The sequence below is a fragment of the Martes martes genome (assembly GCF_963455335.1).
Source record: "Martes martes genome assembly, chromosome: 9".
Classification (NCBI taxonomy): domain Eukaryota; kingdom Metazoa; phylum Chordata; class Mammalia; order Carnivora; family Mustelidae; genus Martes; species Martes martes.
The window spans coordinates 134668417-134695393 of NC_137896.1; the positions used below are offsets into that span (position 1 = coordinate 134668417).

The following is a 26977-nucleotide window of genomic DNA, read 5'->3' on the forward strand; positions in this document are numbered from 1 at the left end:
TGAGGTTCCTCTCTGTTCTCCGAAAGAACGGGTTCCGATGCGAGGGCTGGCAGACACCAGTCGTGACAAAGGGGTGAAAACTGCCCAGACACAGATTTGAGATGCAGAAAACAGGTGCTGGGAAGCTCGGGGGGCTTCCCTGGAGAGGCCGCAGCTCCAGGCGGCGTGAGCCAGGTGCAGATGTGCTGAGGCGGCAGAAGAGAGAGTCTCAGACAGTCTGGCGGAGCAGAGGGAACACAGATAACCAGACGTGTGCAGGCAGGACACCGGGGCGGAGTCTGGCAGAGCCAAACCAGGGAGCACAGGGTTACCGCTCGGAGGCTGACCGTTCGACATGTCGAGAGACTAGGGAGCAGGTGAGTTCCAGGGGCTTTATGGAGGATGGCCCACAGGAAGGAAGACGGAGCCAGGATACCCTTCCGGGGCTCCCAGCAGGCCAGGCAGGTGGGAGGGAGGAGGATGATGGGGAGAAGAGGCTCAGACCAGAAGACAGTTCAGAAAGCAAAGTCAGCAAGACTCGAAGGGATCCAAGAATGCTGCGCTCAGTTTAGGCCAGAGGGGACAGATGTGTGACCTTGGTAATAAGAGAAGAACGGTGAGTTCCACGCAGATGTTCTGAGCGTGAGCAACCAGCGGGCCCCCACGTGAAGATATCTATGAGGCAGTCGGCGTGTACATGGGTCTCGAGCTCTGGGGAGGAGCCAGCACATTTCAGGACCATCAGCACACAGATGCCCAAGCGAGGGGCTGCCTCCCAGGGAGGGAGTAGATTGCAGAAAGCACCTGAATGAAGCCATCCCACCGTCTGTGTGCAGAGAAGGCCATCTCGAAAGCTCTCATCAGCTCAGGCCACCAGAACCAAGCACCACAGACACCTGTCTTTTCACCATCCTTGGGGGCGAGGGGTCTGAGACCGAGCTGCACCCATCCGCACGTGGCTGGCCCTTTGCACTTGTCTGTGCCCTCATGTCCTCAGAAGGGCACCCGTCATGCTGGATCAGGGCCCACCCAAGAGCCCCACGGTCACGCCATCACCTGTCTGAGGGACGCACTTCCAGATACAGTTACGTTCGGAGGCACTGGGGCTTTGGGCTACAAGATGTGAATTTGGGGGGGGTGGCTAATTCAGCCCCTAACAAAGGAGGACCCCTGGGAGGAGTATCTGTGTATGTGTATGTGTATATGTATATGTGCTGCCAAAGTGAGCACAGGATTATAGGAGAGGCAGGAAAAGTTGAACATCCGGGAAGCCCCCAGGTGGGGTGGAGTAGGATGGGGGGCTGACGCAGGTGTCACGGGGACGGATGGCACCCCTCTCCAGGAGACTTGGGTCCCATGCGCTGGTTCTTGGGGGCCCCCAACGGGCTGCCCGCACCCTCTAGACGGGCCTCTCCTCAACTCCCTCTTTTCCTATCCAGGCTCCCGAGGGCTCTGGGGCACCCACATTCCACCTCTGCACCACGAGTGCTCTGGGAACCCGGACAGCAAGGTACCTGCAAGGTGGGCCGTGAGGGCCACAGGGCAGAGGGCCGGCCTTGGCCATGGGAACCAATGCATTTCCAAGAGGGTTGGACAGTGGTGCGGCCTGACGGGAAGCGGGAAAGGGAGTGAGGCCAGGAGCGGGGTTTAGGGCACACAAAGGAGACACACTGGCTGCAGGGGAGTGAACCCGGGAGGAACGGGGGGTCCAGGTCACCCAGGCCTCTTGCCTGAGTGACATGGAGGCTGGAGAGGCACATCCCAAAATGGGGGGCACGTGGAGGAGGAGGGGATCTCAGGGGAAAATCCAAGCTCCACTCATACATGTTCTGTCGCCCACGCGGGGACAGCTCGTGGCAGCTGGGAGCCGAGGAGGGCCAGGCGGTCACAGGAGGGACCGGGAGTGCACAAGGAGGGCTCCCCCATCACTGGGGTCACAAGGGCTGGTCCCACCTCCCTATAAACAGAATAAGAAGTCATCGGTGACCCATCCGTCATCGTCCACTCCGGTATCCTCGTTTCACCAGCACAAAGTCTACGGCCAGAAAGCAACCCCAACTGTCTCGAGATCTGCTGAAGACTGCAGGCAGGGGGCACCCTGGGTGAGTACAAGAGACGGCGCTTGTGCCTATTCCACGGAGCTCTGTGAGAGATACCCTCGGGCCGGCTCCCCGCACGGGCCGTCCAGGATGGGCTGCCTGGGGCGCGCTCCCGCCCTTCAGCCTGGCCCCGCGGGCGCTCGTGGGCACAGCTCCAGGCACGGGTGTGCGTACAGAGCCCGGTTATCCGCTGGCTCCCTTAAATGCCATCCTTTGGCTAAAAGGGCGCTCCCCCTTCATTGCATGGGGGGGCGGCCCAAGGGTTCCCTGCTCAGAAGCAAAGGAAGAGCCAGTGTGGAGCAGACCCTCGCCCACGGGGTGAGGGTGTCCTCAGGGAGAAGACGGATCTAGGGCGGAGGTCGTGGACCTCCACCCCTGACGCTGGACGCCAACGCCAGACCCTGGGCCAGCACCAGAGACAGCGACCGTGTTTAGGCGACGGCGTCTAAGGGGATGGGCGAGGGGCAGAGGGAAGCGTAGACGTGTGAGAAGCTCCTGCTCCCACCGAGCTCTCTGTGCGGGGTCGGGGTGGGGGGGACAAGCTGGACACCTCTCGCACCCTGCAGCCAGAGCCCCCCAGACCTCCCTGCGACTGCTGCTTCCTGTTCGCAAGACCACCGTGTCCGCACGAGACCCTGTGACGCAGGATACACGAAGTGACGTCACTCGGACAAAAGGGGATTGTGCGAAACTTTTAAGTGACAGACCCTTCTGCTCACGGCAGGACACCTTGTGAGAAAACTCACGGCGGGGTTCTAGGTAGAATGTATTTGGCACGTGATATTTTTAGTCCCACAAAAATACTGGGAGCAGCCCACAATGATCACGAGAACTCATGCTAAAATTCTCCAAAAAAAAATCTCCTAAAACAATTTTACCTAACTTCGCATCTAAAAGTGGGAAAGCGAAGGTGCAGGGGCTTTGTAATGTCAACAAATGACACATGGCGATCGATCACCACCCCTAGAAATGGGGAGTCACTGCGGGGCAGTCGCCGGAGGAGGACCCGACAGCCCTGCTGGGCGCCTCAGCAGCTCTGCCACGCGGGCCGTGGAGACGGTGAGTCAGGGCACTTCCGGGGCCTCTGCCCCAAGACCGGCTCTTCCAGCCCCTCCCCGGGCGGCCCCACCTGCCTCAGCCGGCCACACAGGGGCGGTGAGCCTGAGGGCAGATGGGGGCTGGCCTCTCATACCATCTCTGACTGCTCTGCTTCACCCCTGCTCTGTCCCCTCAGACCATCACCCCATGGTTCTACCTCCAACCCTCCCTGTTCCCTCTGCCTGTCTCCCCCCATCTGTTTCCCCCCTGCCTGTCTCTCCCCCGCCTGACTGCCCCCCCTGCCTGACTCTCCCCCTGCCTGACTGCCCCTCCTTGTCTGGCTGTCCCTCCTTTGCCTGTCTCCCCCCTGCCTGACTGTCCCTCCTCTGCCTGACTGTCCCCCCTCTGCCTGTCTCCCCCTGCCTGACTACCCCTTCTTTGCCTGCCTGTCCCCTTTCTGTCTGTCTGTCCCCTCTGCCTGCCTGTCCCTCCTCTGCCTGACTGTCCCCCCTTCTACCTGTCTGTCCCTCCTCTGTCTGACTTCCCTTTCTCTGCATACCTGTCCCCTCTCTGCCTGACTGTCCCCTTTCTGCCTGACTATCCCTCCTCTGCCTGTCTCCCCTCTGTCTGACTCTCCCCCTCTTCCTGTCTCCCCCTGCCTGCCTGTCTCCCCCATGCCTGATTGCCCCCCCACTGCCTGTCTCCCCTCTGCCTGACTGTCCCCCCTCTGCTTGTCTCCCCTCTGCCTGACTTCCCCCCTGCCTGTCTCCCCTCTGCCTGACTCTCCCTTCTCTGCCTGACTCCCCTCTGCCCCATCCCCCACTCCCACAGCCAGCTCCTCCTCATCACTGTGAAAATTATCCAAAGGAAACCTCATTTAAGATGGCATCAGGGGGTCAGCAGGTACAGCTCGGCTGCCCTCAGGGTCCGACCCAACAGGGACCCACATGGGGACACTACTTTAGCTGCTCCTTTGCCTCCTCAGCAGGAGGAAGGACGGTTTCCTCCTCCCCACTTCCCCCAGGAGCAGCCCAGCCACCGAGAGATGCTCACAACTCAGCCAGGGAGAAGCCACGACGTTTGGGGCTCTCAGCTTATTCCAAAGGACTTGTGATGTTTGTAACAGCCTTCCCTACAGCGGCCTTTCTTCTATCAAAGGGACTTGCTCTCCTTTGTTCTGCAGACCTGCCTCTGGTTTGGCTGTAGCTTGCTTGTCCCAAGTGGCATTCCTGTGCTATTCCCAATTTTACTTTTAGGGCCAGTGTCACTCCGCCATGGGCACCACCTCCAACGGCCCTTCCCGGCCAGACCCTCGTGACCCATCTCCTCTCCCGCGGTCTCCTGGCACCTGTTATCCCTGTCCCTGCACGGAATGCGGGTCCTGCAAGACAGGGACACATCGATCTTATCCCCTGGAGTATTTCCAGTCCCAGAAGAGTGCCTCGCACGCGGCGGGAAATGCATGCGTGTTCCAAGTAGGAATGAACATGAACGCACGGGCCCTGCGGAAACCCCACCGGCCGCCTAGACACTCCCAGGGAGGGACTTTTTCCATTCTCTCAGTCCCCCTTTCCTGGGACTACCTTGCTTACCCAAGGCCACTAGAGAAAGGTCCACATTAAGGGCCACGCAAGGACTAAGCCACCCAGAGGCTCACCATCAAAGCCATGGGTCAGGTGCGGGGAAGTCAGTCTGACCTTAAGGAACTGGTGCTTAAACACGATGCATATTTACTGCCACTTCGGGCCAGGGCTACCCTGGGGGTACCCTGAGTACCTAACCCTTCGGTACCCTTAGGGCTACGGTAAGCATGGTCTTAGACCAAGAAAGTCACGTGGGACCCATGCTGACCAGCTCTGCTTTTCCATACAGCGTGTCTCCAAGGCCCTGGCGCACCAGGTCTCTCTCCCGGAGATTAAAGTTCCAGGTGAGTCACCTCCTACCTGTGTCCGATGCCAGATGACAGACGCCCTGGAATGGCCCAGCTTATTCCGGCAGGGTCCTTTATCGTAATGGATCAGGAGGAAATCATCCTGCGAAGACGAGAGAGAGAGAGAAAGAGAGAGAGAGCAGGGCTGATGGCAGGTTCCTCTCGGATCAGTGAGCGCGTCCTGCCGGGGGCCGAGTTTCTTTCTTTAGTTCCAAAGCAAGTGGGGGTCCGAGAGGGAGTGGGTGGCCGAGGAAGGACACGCACCCGAGGTGCTGGGCGGCCTGGTGGGATCTCGGTCCTCCACGCTCCCGGGAGCATCCCCAGAGGGACGCGGCTGTGGGCACTAGAGGGAGCCCTGCCCCAGATTTCCGCCTCCTGCCTTTGCAGACAGATAATCTCTGGGATGCGGGGTTTAAGAACAAGTAGGTCACAGGCTCCTGCTACCCCAGGAGCGGCTCGGGGGCCCTGGCTGTGTTTGATTCCACGGGAGCACATGGGCCTTCACATCCTCCTGCCGCCCGCCCGCCGCCGCAGGATTACCCCTGGATTAGAGGATTCCCTTGATCTCTGGCTCGTCCTCCTCCATTACCGTGGGGCTTGTCACCTGCGAAGTGCCTCTTCCTTTCAGCTCAGACCACGAAAGCGGACTCATTACTAAGCAACAACGGGGTCGGCAACCATCCGCCACCTACGGGCCCCCTGACGGTCTGAAGTGAGCTCTGACTCACGGAGACATCCTGTGCCACTGCTCCCCACGGCCCCGGGGCTCTCTCCTCCCTTCCAACCTCCAGTCGCCCTCAGGCTCTAGGAGTTGGGCCCCCCAGCTGAGGACAAGCTTGAACTATGTGCCTGCCTCCGTGCGCGGCACCCCAACCCTGAGCAAGCACCAGCTGAGCCTGCGGGAACGGGTTTTCTACCCAAACTCTCTGTTCCCCGCCCTCCGAACAGGAAGCACCATTTTCTCCCCCGTTAAACAGACAAAGACACAGCTCCATAAACAGTACCCAGGAGGGGCTGACGGCTGTTTACTCACTTAACCAGCCCTTAACCAACGGTGAAGGCAGACAGCCTCCTCCTGAGAAAGGAATAAATAAGCGACCGGGCCCAGTGTTACCGAGGGCGGGGAAGTCACTCTTCAAGAGTCCTGGGCCACCGTGCCTACAGCCTGGGGTCTGGCCCTTAAAATCTGCCTGGCTTGAACCAGACTGGGGGACCACGCGCCGCGAACCCGGCTCTCCTCCGGAGAACGGCGCCGGCCTGGAGTCTGCGGACCGTCCGGGTCTCCTCCCAGTGCCAGGCTGCACCGTGCGCATCACAGAGCGCTGGTCTCTCTGGGGTCGCAGCGGGAAGCCTTTGTGGGAGGCTGCCTGCCCCCCTTCCCTGAGTCCCTTCGACGGTGGGAGGAAGCCGGGCGGGCGTAAATGAAGAGGAAGCCTCTTCCAGCCCGAGCTCATAGTCTCTGAAACAATTTTTGACATCTGCCCACTGTGAACCTCGCTTCCTTGAATTTCTAATTAAGATTTTATTTATTTATTTATCTATCTATCTAGGGAGCATGTAAGTGGGGTGGGGGGCAGGGGGAGATGGAAACTTTGCAACAGACTCCCTGCTATGCGCGGAGCCCAACAGTCGAGCTCTATCCTGAGATCATGGCCTTGAGCGGAAGCCAAGAGTCAGTCGCTTAACTGACCCTAACTGAGCCACCCAGGCGCCCCTCCTTGAATTCTCAGTTCCGCTTTCCCTTCTGCTGACATCATCGGGCACTGAGATTAGCTCATTCTCCATCACTGGGTCTTGTTTTCCCAGACTGCCTATCACAAAGTTTTGCACGGTAGGCGAACAGATAGCTTTTGAATTCGTTTTCTGAAACAAACCAAGAAGAGTGTCCGGACGACCCCAGCTCCTCCTGACGGGGGCCCTGCTTCTCCGCGTCCCCGGGGCTGAACGGAAGCGCATTCAAATGGTACCTTCCACTCTAAGATGCTTTTTACAAAATACACATGATTTCTTCATGACTTGAAGTTTATTGGCAAAGGCCTTGGGCAGAACAGCCCCCAGGCCCTGCCAGGAATCCAGGTGTATTTCTGTACCTGAACTGTTTGTCTTGACTATTGTTCAGGGAGGTCTCATTAAGACCCTGGCTGGAAACAGAAACAATGGAACGCAGCAGAAAGCTGCCATCACAGAGATCTTCAAAGATAAAAATAAATCCCCTCAGGCCTTTTGTGTCAAACTCTGGCCTGCGCTGGTCTAACCCCAAACTGTGGTATTTTTCAGAGACTGAAAGATGAAAGAGTGGATGCTGGTCCGTTCCTCACTCCCCCGGTGCTTTTGGGAAAGGCTGTTAAATCTTCCTGGGTTCCCCTTGGGAAAGGAAATACCTCCTACTCTCACAGAAAGAACGCACGTATCAAATGTGATGGCTGTGTAGAGCCAATCGCACAGGATGGGCACTGAACAATCACCCTAACAAAGATGATCTATGCACTCCCCCCGAAAAAACAGAAGAAAGGAAGTGCGAGTGTCCCTTGCTGGGAGGGCATCCCAGAGGGGATGCGGGGGAGCGCTACGGGCGGACCCGCGAGGACCCGGGACAGGCACAGACCGGGGAATGAGGCACATGCTGGAAGGAAGCAGCCGCACAGGATCTAGAACCCCCGCCGAGCGGACACGAGCCAGGGAAAGACAAGCGACGTGCGTTCCTGTGTTAGAAGCCCAGCCGGCCTCCAGCCAGGCGTTCGCACTTGTCTTAAACCACGGTGATGGCCCTCGGTGAACCGCTCCGCAGCACACTCGCCCTCCCTGAGAATCTGCGTTCTAAGGCCACAGGGTCAGTTCTCAGCAGCTCTTTGTTTACAAACAGAAAGTGCTTGGCCTTGAGGATGGATGACTTTCAGGGTGGAAAAGGGCAAGGCGGTGCCCGAGTCCTTAGTTCAGGCCGAGTCGGGATGGGGGGCTTCAGAGCTCAGACGGACGGACAGACAGACAGGGTGCTTCTCCAGGGACCAGGGCAGGGTCGACAGCCTTGTGTTCCGTGAAGACCGCTCCCGCTCCTGTAGCTTCATCGAAGCAGGGCAGTGACCACGCCCGAAACTACACCTCCGGCTTCTGTCGGCTTCTGTCGGTTTCCAATACTTCTCCCCAAAAACTCTTCAAGGAGACCGGGTAACACGGAGTGAAACGGACGCTTCCCTCCCACTCCCCTTCAGGAAAAGTCATAAGGAGCGGCACACCGCAGACCAGACACTAGATGATACATCCTAATTTAAAAATCAGTTTTCCCCCTAAAATTGGAACATAGTACAATACAAAACTATATATATAATGTAGAGAAAGACCACATATACACACACACACATATATTATCTCATATATATACTGTTTCATATGTAGTACACAGATATGAAAACTTCGAGGCCCTAAGGACTTTGGAGTGCTTGAGACAGGCTTCTAGACGTCTCTTCCCGCCACACAAGGTCTCAGAACACACTTGCTTGCATCTAAGATAAAGATGAATCTTGCCAAACTGATTTCTTAAACTTGACCTTGGATAAGATAATGAAGCCTCCAGGATAGCAAAAGGGTGTTATCTTCCCAAGATTTGTTGAGCTACACACAGTTCTACTGTCCCTTTAGTAATTTATAGTTAATAAAGGAAAAACAGACTTCTCAAAACAAACAAACCCAAAAGAAGCAATCTAGCTAACACCTTTAAAGATGGCCTTTAGGTTACAGACCTGTTACCTTCTTTAAGATTCCATCTCAAACAGGCATTTACTTTCTTCCTGATAATCTGTAGGCCCATCCTGAAGACAACAGGCAAAGTTTCCAAGTTACTCCCCTTGACCCACCATTAGGGACCCTTTTTCCTTCACCTTGGCAGCCCTGGGGCGCGGCCCCTTCTTGGTCCTCAGGAGCTCAGCCGACTGCTCTGATGTGGGCCCTAGGAGGGACACTTCCCCTGAAAAGAGCTTTGATGTCACAGAGGGAGGGAAGCAGCGGCAGGCTGTGGACAAATTCCTAAAAAGGTAAAGTGGGGATCTGTGGCAACCCTCCTTTATTGAGTTATATCTTAATGGCTTAATACTCTTTTTGGAAGAGCTGGACAGAGTTGCCCTGCTGTATAGGACAGACATATGTAAATACATAGGACACGTGACTTGATGTGCTATGGCCGTTACTAAGCACAGTCATTTTAACAGATGACTATATCTGCTACTTAACTGTGGTTTTAAAAACCTACGTACAGGGGCACCTGGGTGGTGCAGTCAGTTAAGCGTCTGACTCGGTTTTGCCTCTGCTCATGATCTCAGGGTTGTGAGATGCAGCCTGGTGCCAGGTTCATGGGGAGCATGGAGCTGCTTAAGATTCTTTCTCCCTCTCCCTCTGCCCCTCCCCACGGCATGCACTCTCTCTTTTTACACTAAATAAATACATCTTAAAACAAAAACAAAACCCGAAACCTAGGTACAAATAAACTCTTGTAAAACTAAAGTCAGAATGTCATCACTTTGGCAAAAAGCCCATTTCCCTAATAGGGGTGAGGAAGGAGAGTATGGAACCGAAAAGAAGTGTTCTTTGCATCTGGCCTTGAAACTCCAGGAAAAAACCAGGTGCTTCAAGACGGGAGGGCCAGGCACTCCCAGCAGGAAGTGCAGAGATACTGGGGTACAGAGTGTTTTGGAAGCACTCAGCACAGGGCACACTTGCAAGGAGGTGGCCATATGAGGCTGGGAACTTCCATTCTGCCAGATGGCTCAGAGTGTGTGTTTTTCTGTCGTGAAGGTGACAGGAGGTCAGCAAAGTAACTGTGCCCCCACCACCCCATTTCCCTGTCCCCTGCCTCTGTTTATCCTTCCTAGTGCACTAACAGTCCCTGCTGTGCTCCCTGCTGTGCACTACACATTTGCAACCCCCCAGACTCCTAAGTTGAAGCCAAATCCCCCCTGTCCCATGTGATGCTATCTAAAGTGGGATCTTTGGGAGGTGACTAGGCTCAAGGAGGTAATGAGATGGGCAGATGCCCCATGATGGGGTTAGTGCCCTTATACAAGGAGGGCAAGACACCCATCTCTCTCTCTGCCACACGAGGACATAGTGAGAAGGTGGCCATCTGTAAACCAAGAGAAAGCTTCTCTTGTCTCTCTTGGCACTGGATCAGATGCCAAGAACTGAACCTGCTCGGATCCTAATCTTGGGCTACCCAGCTCTGGAGCATGAGCAATACATGTCTTGTTTCAGTCTCTGGTGTTCTGTGACAGCAGGTGGAGCCAAGACCGTCCCCACAGACCAAACCTAAGGCCTGAAGACCCCATCCACCTGGGCTGAATCCCAAGCCCGAGCAGACCTTCTGTTTCCCAGAACTCCTCCTACCACTGCATCGATGAATCCATATTTTCGTAAGCACAGAGAAACATCCGATGATGTTACTTCTGTTTCCCAGACGCATTCCCGAAGCTCTTTAGGAAATGGCTGGTGTGTGCCCCCCTCCCAGGCAGAAGCTCAACGCCAAGCTCACGGCTGTACTCACGTCCAGAGACTCGAGGCAGTACCAGCAGAAGGCGTGTTTGCAGTTCTTACACATCATCTGGGCGCACCCTTCGTCCCGCTCGATGTAGACCTTGCACTTGGGGCAGCGTTTGATGGGTGCGTCGTCCTCCTCCAGTTTGAAAGCAGAGCTGCGGGGGGAGAGTTCGTCAGTGGGAGGCTCAGGAGGGCTGGGCGGGGTGGGGGGGTGCTGTCAGGATCGGCGAGGCTGCAACCATTAGTGCGACCATTGGGGGCCAAGGCCACTTGTTATTAAATGTTATAAAATGAAACTAAGACTCCGTAAAACATTCACCAAAAAAAATGTGGATCAGCCAGTTGGATTTAAGAGGAAAAAAGCAATATCAGTATGTACTTAGGTTTAGATATGTGTAGACAAAAGAAATTACGGCAGAGGTTTATAAAGAGGGTGTCTGTGTCATGGGATGATGGTCAAATTTTATGTCTTTATTCATATATTTGTCTAATTTCCAAAGGATTGATGAGAATTTTTATGTACTTTGCTATTATCAGGAAAAAAATAATAAATGTTAAAAATCCGTGCTCATTGATGAGTTAGATCTACTGGGCCTGTCTTTACAGAGTCACTTTCCTGAGAAGTCTGGTGAGGTCTGCACCGGTTGGCGTGACAGGCTATAAGCCCGGGGTCATGGCTGGCGTGACACAGACTGTCTGTAACAGCCGCGCCGGGCCTCGGGCCTCTCAGTGTGGGCACGCTGGAACAACACATGTGGCAGGAACACACTGTCGCATCGAGCACGGGTGAACTTAGCCATAAACGACAGTAATCATTCTATGTTGCTAATAAAGAGAGGACAGACATTTTGGTGTGACCCCAGAAGAATGCCCATCCCATGCCATTAAATTTAAAGAGAAAGCTAAAAAAAAAAAGTGCATGGAAACGTCTGGAAGAAAAATGGTCAGCTGCTACAAGCAGTTATCACCGACTATGGGAACGCATTTGCTCTATTACTTGAAATCACTGCATCGGTCCAACATCCGCAGGAGAAAAACAATCTCCCACTGGAGTGAGCAGCCTTCTAGAACCTGATGTCACGGACAGGGGGCAGGTTCTGGCATTTGGAGTACATCCTGGAGGAAGGACCTTCCACGAGCATCACAGTAAATATAGCGATTAAAATTGTTTGACTATAGTATGAGCTATCAGATAATTAGGAGGGTTCTTCCTCAGTGAGGTGTAGGATACTGCTGAATGTGGTTCTGTGCTGGTCACTAGCAGGTGGGGACCCGTGGGGACATCCCCGAAGGCGGCAGCGTGTCCTCACAGTGAGGAGCACGGGGTCTAGAGACAGGTCCTGACCACGCGGCCTGGATATCAGCAGCGTGAGTGTGCCCATCCCCTGCTCCAAGCGAGGCCATCGGCATCCACCTCGGGGTGCAGCGAGGCTGGAAAGGGTTTCTGTGCACGTGGTACACACACCCAGAGCCCGGTGGGCAGGCAGTAAGCACTCAGTAAGCGGCCGCTGTTATTCTAGTCCCCCTGAAAGGTAACAGTCTCTCCTGCTCTGATTCTTGTCCAATGTGAAGGCAAAACACACAGCAACCAGGCTGCACAGGACGGGACTCGAACTGAGCCAGGGCGGTCACACTCAAGGGCCTCCAGCGGGTCCAGGGAACACAGTCAGCTCTGCGCAAACACGAGCTGTGCCCTCCAGATTGCTGTAACGTGCCCAACAGTGACGGGCACCAAACCCAGTGACCGAGGCTGCCTATCGGATTAGATAACACTGTTTCGGTCTGAAAGCCAGTTGTGACCTTAAAGTAATGGAACTAATTTCCTCATGTGATTCATAAGCTCATTTGGAGGGAAATTCCATGAATGGGGACAATGTTATCAGTGGAGAATGAAGACTATGTCTCAGGGAGGTTTTTAAATGGGAACAGTTGAAATATGTAAGTTCTGGTGTGGCGCGGCATGCCTAGAAATTCACATGGTATGGTGGATGGTTTCCAAACACCTCCAGGTGCCTGAATTACATTTCAAATTATTATTAATAACAACCGTTACTATTATGAACTCAAATTTATGAAAGTAGATGGGCGTCTTTGACCGCTTCCTCGCCATCTGCACGGGGCAGACACACCGCAGTCATCGGCGGAGCTGGTCAGGTGGTGGGCGGGAACGTGGGCCAGGGAAGAAAGAAGGTAACGCAACCCTACTGCGTGGAAAAGGAGGAAGCGGTTCATTCCAGCATCCGAGTGCCAGCTGGATGCCAAGATCTGGGGTGACAAAGTCCCAGCAAGCCCAGGCCGTGAGGTGGGGAGCTCAGCTTAGTGGGGGAATCGGCTACACACGCAGGTGAGCTCCAGCAGAATGTGCCTGGCATCCCGATCAATAGAGTCTCTGGTGGGGGCACTTAGGTGGGGTCAGCAGCCCTGCCCCGGGAATGGGGTAGCCTGACGAAGGAGGGACATGAGCCCATCTTCGCCCGTGGCGAGGGGTCTCCAGGGAAAGAGGGGGGTGCGGGGCACACAGGTACAGGTACAAACGTGCAGACCCGGGAGAGGAAGGATGGGCCGAGAGGTTCTCCGTGCAGGTGCAGCTGTGGGCCGTGGGGGCGCGGCAGCAGACTGGGGAGAGGAAAAGAGGGAGCAGCTGGTGACCACACCTTTGGGTGGCCAGTGGGAGTCCCTCGATCAAGAACACAGCCTCAACAGGCACAGGGCCAACGCCATCTTGGGGAACCATCTGTGCTACAGACTTTACAGGACATCAATTGCTGCATATTACCAACTGCTTATGACTCATCCGACTTAATTTCAAGGTACATACAGTGATGCTGCAGTGTCGCCCTGGGCTTCGGCCTCAGGGTCTGACCAGGGGACAAGAGGGGGCAGATGCGGTCCGCTCCCCCACCAACTTCCCGCCGGCCTGCTCTGCAAGGGAAGTGCAGCCCCTTGCTCCCAGACACCTGAAACCTATTTTTGGCGATCCCTTTGGTCTCTGCAACCACTGCCCACCTACTCTTGTCCCTGTGCCCCCGTCTCAGATCACCTTCCACACAGTGGGGTCTTGGACAACTTTGGGCACCACAGGGCTTCAAACTCCTCATGGTAATAAAGCGTCCATATGTTTGTCCTTCCAGACAGGCTGCGTGTGTCTGCTTCCTGGGCAGACAGTGCCAGCTTGCAGTGCCACTGCTTTGCATGGTGCCTGACACACAATCGGTTCTCACAAATCATCAACCCACCCGCCCACCCACCGGGTTTCTTAAACGAGGCTCGAGAGGAAGAGACTGATCCAGACGCAGTCACGTCTTCTGGAGCCCCATTCAAGGAGACGTGGCTTCCTTCTCTTCCTTCTCCCCAGCCGTCTGCCCAGGCCTCCCCCTGTAGCTGGGCAGAGGGTACCTGGTCTCTCCGGGAAGGAAGGTGATTGGCATGGTCTCCGGGCAGCCTTGGCCAGGGTGCCAGCTGGCTTTGCAGGCAGAGCAGAATTCCATGGCACAGGCTTCGCACTGCACCAGCTGTGGGCTCTGCGGGCCCATGTCCTGGAGCTGGCACACAGCCTGGCAGGTGGACGCCGGGCACCAAGTCCGACAGGGGTCCAGGAGCACTTCTGGCGCAGGGAGACAAAAACGGGCAAGTCAGCGCCTGTCCACGGAGGCTCTTGGGGGTGTTCGGACTGAGGGATCACAGCAGCGTGTGGCTTCACATTTTTAACAGGGACGGAATGTCCAGACCCTGCAGCCTTTCTATGTCCTTCATGACCCGGTGCCTGTCTGGCTCTTGGTCCGCCCCTCCAGACGTTTCCCACTTCCAACCCCTCCAAAACACACCCGGAGGCCTTTAGTAATGCTGCTGCCCGCGGCTCCTGGGAAGCAACCCCCCCTCCCCCGACACACACCAACGGTTGGTCTGGGTTCTCTCTGAGTGCCCGCAGGCCACAGGCCACTTCCTGGTCCACCTCCCCAGGATGCAGCTTGCCGAAGTCAGGCCTGTGTCTTTGGTTTTGCGGCCTCACAGCCTGGCCCAGTGCAAGGTGTGCAGCGGGTCCTCGGACCACGTTTGGTGAGGAGCACAGAAAGGAAGGAAGGAAGGAACATGGACAAATTCTTCTCATCAAAGGGCTTAATTTGCCTGAGGCTGTCCCTTCTCCCAAATTTAAACCTACGCCATGAACTACTGTGTGAAATGGGCAGGTTGCCTCTCCAGCTGGAGACCAAGATGTTAAGAAGCCCCATTACAGGAAGCCAGTGACAGATTTTATTCTGAAATCAGAAGACCCTCCTGTTTCCATTCCCGATCGGGCCCGAGCTACCCTTCCTCACGGAACCTGGGTAATTGTTTCAGTCACAGCCTGTTGGGGAGACGCCGAGTCCTCAGGGAGGGGCAGCGGCCGCAAGGACCTGACAGGAAACCACACAGGACGCTGAGGCTCTGCCAAAAAGCTATCACAGGCCGGAGGGCTATTTTCAAAGGCCTTCAAGTAGGCCACTGGTTTCTAAGCTTTCCCGCCACAGCTCTGGGGAAGTAACTGGAGACCACTGGATTCTGCCAGGGAGACTTGGAAGGCAATGAAAGGACTTGGGAGCTTCCTGGCCGTGTGACTGACCGACAGCCAGGGGTGGGTTAAGTTCACCTGCATCGCGGACAGGACGTGCACACACTGGGACCTACAGCTGCCTGGGGGCTGGACGGGGTTGGAAGTGAGCCCAGACTTCACCTACACGGGCTGCCACAGGACACGCGTAGGTGTGCCATGTTCCCCAATTAAACGAGAAGCCAGATTCAGCCCTCTAGGAATAAGCTGTGTCAGGTACAACCCTGAAAACGGTCTTCTATTCCAGGAATGAGCAAACATTCTCTGCAAAGGAGCAGACAGTGAGTGTATTTTAGTCTTTGAGAGTCGTGTGGTCTGTCTCCAACAACTCCGCTCCGCTACTGTAGCCAAAAGCAGCCATGCCGATCTGTAAATGGCTGTTCCAATAAAACTTTATTTACAACGCCAGGTGTGGGCCGGGCCACTCTGCGCCACTGGCCACGGCTGGCCCACTCCCGCTCTAACCTAACTCCTCCCCTGACCCGTTGTTTGGAAGGGAGAATTAATCAATGGCAAGAAACTACCCAGTTGGTAGGTCTAGGGAGGATGTAGTAGAACCTGCTAATATAAAGGAACTCTGGAATCCAGGAAAATGTGCTACTTTTTAGCTGAACTTCATTACAGTAATGCAAACTCTTCATGATGTTCCTAATGGTGAGTGAATGAGGAGGATTAGCTCTTGTCATCAGCTGCTTTTCAAGAAATGTCTGTGGCCATGAGATGGGGCGGGGGGTGGCTCTGTGGGGCAACGTAGTGGTCATCTCCCAGGCACATGTGTGGGGAGCTCCCCTGAGCTGAGGGGACAGGAAGAAGGAGGAGGGAGAGTAGCCCCCCATGGAGGTCCCCACCCCGGGGAATGAAGGCGAGGCACGTGGCCCCTCCCTCCCTGGCCCTCCCCTCCGCAGTCTCATTGAGCTCCTCTTGAGGGTCCCCACACAACTCCCTATCTTTGGTGCTAGCGAGTAGTCTGGTGGGGGCAGCTCCACCCCAGCTAGATTCTGGGGTCCCCTATGAGCACAGCACCTGCAGAAGGGCAATGCAGGTCACTTAGCACATGACCACCCCAGGACACGTGGAGAGAGCGCCTGCGCCTGCTCTGCTCTCTTCCCACTGGGACCCTGTGGTTAGTGCTGGTCCGCCTGGGAGCATCAGTGAGCCTGCTGCCCCTCGCACAGACCCTGCGGGTTCCCACAGCTCTCGGCCCCGCCTCTGCTGCGAGGGGTCCGGAGGCGTCAGGGCGGGCTGCAGGCCCTCACGCACCTCGTGGCCGTGCCCAACCTCCCAGTTACTCTCCTCGCACAGCCAATGAAGCTACTAGGCGGCCTCATCGTCAGAGACCCAATCATACAATGGAGCAGAGGCCAAGGAGACCTAGTGAAGGTTTCCATGGTAATGACTTCAGTTGTGTGACTTTTGCCTCATGGAGCTGTGACAGGAACTGCCTGTTCCTGGGGGAGAGATGCCCCGATCGGAGAGGTAAAGGGCAAAGGGTCTGTCCCAGCCTGCCAAAGACAAACACCCTTCCTGCGCCGCCAGGACCCCTCAAACCCTGCGAATACAGCCCTGGGGCTCTTCTCGTGGGCTGGCACCAACACTCCCATCACCGTGCCGAGTTCTGCCAGCCAGTGTACAAGACAGGACTCGATCAGGAAGAAAATCCACACTGGGAAAAGAGAGCTCTTCTTTTGGGGAAGCATGTCAGTACTGACATCTAAGGCTATCGATCACATATGTAACTAATAATATACATAAGGCACACTATATCTCTGATACATTGTATCTAATGTTTTACACACACATGTCTGTGTACAGCACAGGCTTTCAAGCAAGGCCAGTGGCCTATTTTCTTGCATAGCAGAAGAAAATATTCTCAGTTCCCATCTCCCAAAGACACATTAATCCTAGATAAAGGAAGCAGGTCCCCAGTAGCTCTGCTTAAAAAAGCCCAAGACTTTTTTTTTTTTTTTAAGAGGTGCTTTTCTTTTTAAACATGGTTTTCTTGGAGAAGCGTGCAAGGAGAGGCAGGGTTCCGGCTTTCACTACGCTCCTGTCCAGGCTCGTGCTCCAGCCACACCCCGGCAGCAGCACATCCCGTCCGGTGGGGAGTCCTTGGCCCCGGTCAGGTCTGCCTACTGATGGATCAGCTCAGCAAGTGGGTTCATCTGTCTGGGCTTTACTCTGGCGGAAAGCACCAACGCCACGCAGGACAAGACCTGACTTCAGCATTCATCGAACCTGCTGTCCCAAAGATAAAGAACCCAGGAGGTCACAGATACTGCCCCTGGATGGCAAGAACTTCAGGAGCGAGAAACAGGGAGAGAAACACCTGCCTTCTGACTCAGTGGCTTAGCCAGGAGCACGGGTGTAGCGCAGTGGGGTGTGCAAGGTGGGGAGCCCCTGCAGTGGCAGCCCCCATCGGCCTCTGGAGTCTCCCACATGGGCAAGTGGGCAGTCAGAAAGAAAAACAAGCCCACAGCCTCCTTGACAAAGATCCCAACTGGAGGAGTCGGGGAGGAGATGAAAATCAAGCTAACATAACGTAACTAACATAACATTGTGTCAGCTGTACTTCCACTTTAATAAAAGATCAAGGCTGGTATGTGAGAGGAGATGTTCTAAGACACAACAGAGACATGCTTACAACTTAGACTGATTAGGAACGAGGTGCTGTCAGAGGACCAGGGAGCTGGGTCCTCCTCCTGGGCGTCCTCCCCGACTGCACATCAAAACGACAGACGAGGGGCACCTGGGTGGCTCCGTGGGTTAAAGCCTCTGCCTTCAGCTCAGGTCATGATCCCAGGGTCCTGGGATCGAGCCCCGCATCAGGCTCTCTGCTCTGCGGGGAGACTGCTTCCTCCTCTCTCTCTGCCTGCCTCTCTGCCTACTTGTGATCTCTGTCTGTCAAATAAATAAATAAAAATCTTAAAAAAAAAACAAACAAAACAAAACAAAAAAACCAAAACAGACGAGGCCGGGAACTCCCCTTCAGATCGTATCTCAAAACTTGTTCGCCATACTAGCTAGAAGCAATTGCTTCACGTGAGCTCCAACATTTTAACATTTCACTCAGACAGGTCTTTGGTCACAGGAAGTCTGAGTTCATTGTGTGTTTTCACATAACGCTAGCGAAATGTTCTCAAGTAACAGCCTTGAGAGATTGTTAACGTAAGTCAACTTGGATTCCTTTTTATGCCAGGTTTAAAAAAAAACAATCCTTGGCTTATCCAAAGCACTTGAAATTACAAAGTATTTGAAAGTACAAAGTTGAAATGATTAAGTAGGAAAGTTTATCCAGCTGCATTTTTACATGAAATTCAAGGTCAGAGAAAGTTAATTTTCTCAAAACTCAAAGAACTACCAGTTTCTCTCAAGATTCTCTCTGGAAAATATTTTCAGATGAGACTGAACGTTTCAGAAATCCAAATTAATCAATTGTATAGCTCCACATGCTGACTTCTATATTGCATGGTGTTACATTTAAACTATAAACCCAAATGAAATGATACATGCCATTTAAATAAACAAGCTCTTGAAAACAATTTCAATGCCATCAGAATCCTGTTTGATTTAAAAAAAAATAAATTAACTTGGCCTCCCATTGCCTTTTTTTTCCCCCCCAGAAGTAAGCCCCAAGAGGAAATGCAGCTACCTTTAACATTTCTTAAAGAAAGAAAGACCTCTCCACATTTGGCTAAGCTGGAATCTCTTGATCCTTTCCCCTGCTCTATTCTGCTTTCTTCCCATCTGGAGTGTTTTCCTGTAAACACACAGCCCAGGACTGCCTCTCAATAACGAGCATCGGATGCAGACGAGGCTCTCTCTGTACCAGAGCAGGAGGAGGGGAGAGCACACTTGAACGATTCCAGTCTGAGCTGGAAAGGTCAGAGTTTGGATGCACGGTAAAATCGTACATAAGAAGCATCATCTAAACGTGTCTGTTATTCTGCTCCTTTTCCGGTGAGCCCAAGGTCCAGGATACATATGAGAATGAAGCCACACAGAAGGCACAGACTTTTTAAAACATCATTTTATGACCTTGGCACACTTCAGAGAGCCAAGTCAAAGGCCAGTCCTGGACATCCAACACATTTCAATGCTTGGCAAGGCCACCGTGGAAATGATGTCATCTCCGCTCTGCACGTGCCATACAGTGCTCCTGGGAAACCCTGAGGTCTGTGGCAGGCCCAGCGCCTGCCAAGTGGGTGTGTAGGACACAGATCTGATCCACACTCCACCCTACAACCCACGAGAGCTGGAAGTCCGGGCAGGTCAGTCAGCCTCTGCAGGGGCCATGTTTACAGAAGGGGACAAGCTGGCAGGGCCATCAGAATACTTACGGAGACAAGGGACTCGGGCCCGGCGCCCATCTTTCCAGACCAGCCCCAGGGCAAAGGGACAGACTACACTCTCCGTCAAGACGCCGGTCGCCACATTTCCACCTACGGGTGGCTTCCCAACGTCCTTCCGCACCTTTGGAGCTTTTAAATTCTGCACTAAGAATTTAGTCCTGGTACTCTTAGCCCTAACCTGGCTGAGCGATAATCACGCCCCGTGAGGGTCAGATCTCTTTAAACCACCCCCTGCATCCAAATCTCCCTAAACGAGTTGTGTTTTAGGATTCCTTCTCATCACCACGTGGAACCCCAACAAAGACTTTCCACCTGGGATTTCTGCAGAGAACTCAAAACGACACAGACATTTCAGGAATCTAACTTACATCGACGCTTTCCATCCAATATGGCCAAACCATGCGCAAGGCTATCCACCGGACGCGCCGCTCCTGATGCCCCCGCTCTCCACCCTGGCAACCATGACCCCCTACCACGCCCGGGCACCTACCTCTTTCAAACTGCAGCTTTTTGTATCTTTGCATAATTTCTGCAGCAACCATGCACTCAATCTAAGAAGAAAAAGAACATGAACAAGACATATAGTGACCGTGGGCTGGAACAGAGCCCTGGTCGGCCTGCACAGAGCCCACGACCCCCGTGCAGCAGGGCACCCGGCCCACGTGTAAAACCCCGTCTGTTCAGGTGCTCGTGCCTCGTCCTCCTGCAGGCGGCCCTGTTTAGGGCAGGCAGCATCGGGGCAGCTGATTGCGGTTTCTAGTCCTTCTTTGATCAAGAGCTCGACGTACTGTTTCAGGCACTGAAAAGAGAACAGAGCAGAGAAGCATCTTTCAACATCTTGACCTCCTTCAGGGCGAAGACCCATTGACGCTTACCCCGCTGAACCCAGCGCGCTGTCCCACCGCAGCTCCCTGTCTTCACCGTGCAGCCCACAGCGACTGACAAATTAGAGGTTCTGATCACCTGACAAATATTTATGGGGTGCCCCCCCATTCCAGGCCACAGAATGAAGGCAGCAGGTGGGATCCCCACACACAACCTTGGCCAACACCACGCCGGCGGGTCTCGCGGAGGAGAAGCAGAGAGGAAGGTCAGGGTTAGACCTCAGGCACTGTACTCAGTTCTTTCTACTCCGCTGTTTCATGGACTCCTTAGATCATTCTTACAAGAAGGGTAGGACGGTTTCACCTTTCAGGCGTGAACACTGAGTCCCCACAGAAGGGACCTGTCAGCGGACCGGGACAGCAAGGGCAGAGAGTCCCACATCAAGCCCGGCCTGGCTCAACTCGGAAATGCCCCGGCACACCCGCCCCCCCCCATAACCTGTACATAGATGCCGATCCTTGCCCCTGAACCCCACTTCCCTAGCAGTCCCTGACTCCCACTGCACCCACCTGAAGGACTGCCGGAAGTCTCAGGTCAGCCAGACAGAAAAAGGGGGAGACGCTGCAGAGTTCTATCGAGGAGGAGGAAGCCGTACACAGCGCCCCTGTGCTCCTGCCCCGTCTACGAGTCTGGGAAGCCCTCGCTCCCCTGAAGAGCACAGTTAGAAGAAAGATACGGCCTCCCGGCTAGGCTCGCCACCGAAAGCAGCAGGAGAGACTGGAAGGCTCCCAGGAGAACTCGAAGAGCACCGACACTGGGGCCACTATGTGAAGAGGAACCAGCACCAACCATCTCAACAGCCTCCCACGTCAACTTCAATCACGGCCCCAGTCCAGTATTTGGGGTTCATGATGCCAACATCACTGTCACAGTAACACGATTAAAAGTTATCCTGATTCGGAGCACCTAGGTGGCTGAGTTAAGTGTCTGCCTTTGGCTCGGGTCATGATCTCGGGGTCCTGGGATCAAGCCCCATGTTGGGGGTCCCTGCCCAGTGGGGGGCCTGCTTCTCCCTCTCCCTGTGCTGCTCCCCCTGCTTGTGCTCTCTCATGCTCTCTTTCAAATAAATAAATAAAATCTGTTTTAAAAAAAAGTGTATGTTTGATTATACGAATAATAATTCGATCTAAATGGGTAATTTTCACCCTTCTGGCACATCAGAATGTTTCATCCACCGGAGACACGAGGCAGCCGTTTCAGCAATCCTCAGAAAGAGCCATTTCCCACAGGATGCAAGGCTTCGTGCGTCAACAGCAAGACAGGTGCCCAGAGCCCAGCCCAAGGTCAGCTTGCACTCCTTGGCCCTGCCCGGGCTCCATGAACTTCCACGACACCCAGACCTCCAACAACTCACCAGGGCGATGGTTATGGAGAGCTCCCAGAGGCCCAGGTTTGCGGTCTCAGAGGTATGCTCATCAAAACCCACACCAGGAGGAAGCCGGGCAGCAGAGAGAGGAGGGGGCTTTCCCACAGAGCCTCCAGTAGGCCTGTCCCCCACCCCCTGCTCTGGCCGTGAGCGCCACGGCAGCTGTCTGGGGGAGACAGCCACGCTGTGGATTGGTGGCCTACAACCCTTGTGACTATGCTGTGTTTCCAGTCGGGAGGGACCTGGGGTGTACCAGGGATGGCTGGGTGACCGTGAGGTGGGAGGAAGACCACAGGCTTTGGAGCTAGACAGACTCGTGGAACCGCTGTAGGCAGAGGCCACAGAGAGGCTCCCTAATGAGTTCAGGCCACGGCTCCCTTGACCATAAAACGGGGATGGCCAACTTGCTGGGCTTCTGCGATTGTAAGAAAGAACGTAAAAGCACCCAGCACAACTTCCATGACCATAGCGACGGTTGGCACCTCTAGGGTGTCTGTCTGCATGGTAGGATTCCTCAAGTCAGACGCATAAAAATCTACGGGAACTTTAGCCACAAGATGATGATTTTACTTTTTCTCATCGGTTTGCCTATCTGGGATCTCTGGAGAACGGTCCAATGCCCTCATCTCTCCCAGCACCGTGCAAGGCCGTGCACCATAGCATGTTCTGGGCTCCCCAAGAAGCACACCACCTAATGCCCGTGGGAAACTGCACGAGAACGTCTCAACAACCCTGAACATCACTGCTCAGAACGGGCCTGCAGCACAACAGCGAGCACGTCACGTCCAGCTGGATCGTTGGGAGCCTCCGCACGGCGTGCAGAGCGACTGCGTTCTGGGAGCGCCCGTGTGTTTACTCTGTAAGAAGACACGCGGATCCACGCGTCTGGCCGGCCCTCCTTGGAAAACCAGCCCAGTCTCCTTCCAGATGTGAAGCGGGTCATGACTCCCAAGCCCTGTTTTTCAATCTAATGGCAAGAAGAGGTCTTAAAAGGAGGGCAAAGACCGGGCAGAGGAACGTCTCTCAGAATAGAGACACAGTGCAAAAGTGGACCAATGGGTTTCCTGCTGTGGCGCTCTCAGGGGTCTGATGGCTTCCCTGCGGCAAGATCCCACGAGGCCTCAGGGCTCCCAGCTCGCAGATGAGAAAACAAAGCCTTGGGAAGTGAGGAATGGACCCAAAGACACTCTGGGTCCAGAGTGCTGGAGCCTGACTCCAAGGTGGGGAGGGCTGTTTTTTGTTTTCAGTCTCTGCTTTCTTCCTCAGTGAAGAACTCGTCCATGGGCAATCACGCAGCACGAACTTCCAGCTCCCTCTTATGTTTTTTTGTTTGTTGTTGTTGTTTTTGTTTTTGTTTTGTTTTGTTTTGTTTTTTGAGTAGGTTCCGCACCCAGCACAGGGCCCGATGCAGGGTTTGATCTCACGCCCTGAGATCAAGACCTGAGCTGAAATCAAGTCAGACCCTTAACTGACGGAGACACTCAGGCACCCCTGTTATATGTACATTAAGCTGGCGAAGTCCGAGTCACCCTGCAATGCCTCTATACACGTCCCTGATGCTTGGAGGCTATGACACCAAGCCCCCTCCCCCCGCCACTGCGGGGAAAGAGGCTCCTGCAGGTCGGGATGGTGCCGTGTTCCTGACACCCTAATGGGGAGTGGGGTTCCCCCCAGGGGCTGGTCAGGAAGGCTTCCCAGAGGGGACACACTGGCCAGAGGGACAAGGACATCCCAGGAAAGGGGGCATCCGCTGCACAAAGGGCAGAAGGAGGGAGGGGGAGCCTCAAGAGCCACAGAATGTTCCAGGCATTTCATTTTCCGTTTTGTCTTCCAACTCTCTGAAACAGTTCCAAGAGGAGATGGCACTGCAGATTTGCTTCAGTTTCCTGCCAAGGAGAAGTGGGCCACGGAGACCCAGCGGCCTCGCCTGAGCGACAGCAAGTCTCTGTGCTGCTGCCTCACCGGAAGGTCTGCGGGCTGCTGCAGCTCCAGAGAGCAGGAGAAAACCGCTCAGAAACTGTGCTCCAATGAGCCGGAGTAGCTTACAATCCTCGGGGATCCACTCCTTATGAACAGGCAGGACAAGAGATGGCGGTGGGAGCCCAGCGGTGGGAGCCCAGCGGACACCATCTGAAGAACAGGGGCCCGGGACGCACAGACCCGGGTTCGACTCCCAGCCTACCCAGCTCCCAGCTGCGCACGAGGGACCACACCTCCCAGAGCCCCATTCCACATGCTGTGGGAGGAGAGAAGCCCACCACCACTAAGGCTGTTGCAACCTCCAGGCCAGCCCAAGGTGGCCATGGTCACGTGCTCAGGCAGGCACTGTGCCTTCCGTGGGTGTCAGCACGGCAGACCTATGGCTATGGCTGCCCCGAATATTAGTGCACTGTGGGCCCCGCACGCAGGTTGGGACGCAGGGAACGCACACCCCTATGCAAGCTTGTGATTACAGATGCCTAGTAAGGACGGGGAGCCCCAGACCTGGCGTGAAACACTCTCTTTGAAGAGCACCAAGTCGGAAGTCCACAGGTATGAGTTTGTCACCTGTTCGGGGTTTCTAGGTCCGTTCAGCAGGCAAGCACGAGGACCTGCTTTTGAGAGAGGGCGTGCTGGAATCGTGCCAGGGGTGGCAAGGCTTGGGGCTTCCTTCAGCACAATCAAAGCAAAGAGAGAGACAAGCCAGCTATGGGTTATGTGAGGACAGGGCTGGACAGGGGCGTGCTCGTTCAAGGAAGGCAGAGCACAGGGTGCCCATTCCCACGTCAGGCCCACACGAAGCACAGCGACCCCAGGAGAAGGGCTGGCTTGACCACAGGTGTGCCCAACACCGCAGCTGGTACCAGAGGCCCGTGGGGAGCGCGGAGAGGCAGGAGGCGGCCCAGGCCGCATGCAGCAGTGGGGGGCTTCGTGTGGGAGGTGGTGGAGACGCCTCCCAGTGTGGCTGCAGTGCATTTACCCCAGCAGAGACTGCATTCAAGAACTCAGCCTCAGCGGGGTGGGGTAAACTTGAGTGGGGCAAGGAGACCAGGTAAGCGGCTCAGGCCAACTGTCCCCATCAGGGCAGCGTGCGGCCCTGGATTCGGGAAGTAACAGTGATGGCAGCTCATCGGGGAGAACTGGACACATCCCACCGCCTGGCCTGGAGCCAGCAGGGACTGGAAAAATCGACCATCAAAACGAGGTATCCCCCGCGGAGTCCTGCAGGGGGTCCCCAGCCCTGCTGACCAAACACAGGACTGTTCTGAGAACCCGGCTGCGGCCAATGATGGGCAGGCTCTGATGAGGCGGGACCCAGAGCGGCGCAGGGTGAGGTTGAGGGAGATCTGGAGGCGACGGTGAGGACGGTCTGAAGAGGACTCAGTTCCGCTCTGACAACCTGGGGGCTTTTCTGGGGACTCAGGGGCCTTGGCACCACTGCTCTACACGGAGCAAAGAGCCTGGAGTTGAGGCTGGGCTTTCTGCTCCTGCACAGAGACCAGGGAAACCTGGACCCCCTTCTCCTGGGGCAGGGGCTGCGCTCGCTGGCTGGGGCAGGGGTGGGAGGAGATCCCGGAGAGAGTGTGAACCCCTCCTCTGAAGGGGGCACAAGCCCCTCCCTGGGGTGGGGGAAACACAGCCTCCTCTGCGGGTTGGGGGGAGACAACTTCCTCTGCAGGGCGGCAGGGAGAGGAAGCGAGCGCAGCTCCCCCACCACACCTGTAAGCAGTAAATGTGGACAAGGCCTGCAATCAGCTGATGTGAAAAACCAAAGTCACAGAGCAGCAAAGATGAGTCTTGAAGCAAACCTCACCTTCACTGCAAAGACCCCCCAGCGGAAGGCAAGTCAGAGGTATTGAGGTGGGAGGATGCTAACACAGACATTAGAGGCAGAAACACGGAGAAGACGTCATGTCACACACTCAACAAACACCGATTTGCTCTGCACCCAAAGTCTAGGAGCCAACACTACGGAAGGCAGAGAAGTCTCGGGGGCACTCGTGCTGATGGGAGAGTCAGTGCATTTCTGTGTGCGGCTCTGTGGGATCTCTGCGTGTGTGCAGGGAGAAGGGGACACAGATATGTGACTCTGAGGCCCAAGCGGGGGACAACATGAGTCCGAGCACAGCTGCTCAGAATCGGGACGCCTGAGGGTTCCTTCCGTAGAGGGAGGCTCCACTCATTTCCCCCCAGTGCCCCAGGCTGTCTCGACTGTCCACAGAGTTGAGGATGACTCCAGCAAATGGAGAAACCGACGACACGCTCGCTCTTTCCCTCGTGGATAGGAAGGGGCGGGGGCACTGCCAAGGATCTCCATCGGGGGACCTTGCCCACGACGGGGCAGGGGTCCAGGGCCCTAACTGCAAGAGACTTGGATGGGTCTCCTGGGTGAGAACAGGGAGGGGGGCTTTGGGATGGAGGGTCAGGTGCACATAACAGGGAGAGAGAAAGACCCCACGTGTCCTTCCTCGGTTGGAAGGTGCCAAGACCCAGGGGTGTATGGAGGACGGCCCCTGCCCGCGACCTGGAGTGTGGCCCACAAACGAATCCAGGGCAGCGCCCGGGCCTGTGTGTAGCTTCCCCGCAGAACAGATGCCAGGAGTCAGCGTCTTCTTAGGGGCCGCTAGCAGACAAGCTTCGGATCAGGACATAAGCAGCAAGTGAGGGAGGCAACCTGAGAGCATTCTGGAGCACTTCATCTCTCCGAGCTGCCGTGTCTCTTCGTGAGATCGGGGAATTCTTCCCACTTCGCAGGATTTTATGACAAGTGAGATGAATGTGGAATGTCACCAGAAATTAACAAACCTTCTTCCCCCTCCTTTTCTACACACAAGGCAGAGTCTGAGGGAACCTAGAAGCCAGGGATAAAGACAAAAATCACTGTGGCGTGCCTGTGAGCAGCGTGGGCAGAGACTCCGAGGGCCTGGCTGGTGGCTCGAGACCATGCAGATCAGGGAGCAGGTCTGCACAGGGACACAGAAAGGCCTTGCTGAGCTACGTGTCCACGTGGCCGCCGTCTTGGCAGCAGGAAGGCCCAGGCCGCTGGTCCATTCTCAGTCCCGGACCGCAAGGTATGCCTTTCCCCATTGTGAGACCCAAGACTAGGATGAAGCCCTCTACAGTTCTGGATCCCAGCCCATGGAGCAGAAGGTGGGGGGCTGTGCCCCACAGAGGCCTAGGGCGCTCAGAGCCCCCAGGCGCCAACGTGCAGGGCAGATGACCTGCCCATGGCACCCAAAC

The 26977-nt window shown here is 55.3% G+C and overlaps 1 protein-coding gene across 2 annotated transcripts in view; it reads right to left on the reverse strand.

Moving 5' to 3' along the window:
• Window positions 1-26977, reverse strand: part of RNF144A (ring finger protein 144A) — a 106634-nt gene that overhangs the window by 3781 nt on the left and 75876 nt on the right. For both annotated transcript variants that reach the window (XM_080814541.1, XM_080814542.1), the window contains 5 exons: window positions 20201-20305; window positions 19997-20057; window positions 13966-14173; window positions 10577-10724; window positions 5060-5149 (listed from right to left, as the gene is read on the reverse strand). In XM_080814541.1, coding sequence (XP_080670667.1) covers window positions 5060-5149; window positions 10577-10724; window positions 13966-14173; window positions 19997-20057; window positions 20201-20305 — 612 coding nt within the window. The remainder of the gene's footprint in view (window positions 1-5059; window positions 5150-10576; window positions 10725-13965; window positions 14174-19996; window positions 20058-20200; window positions 20306-26977) is intronic.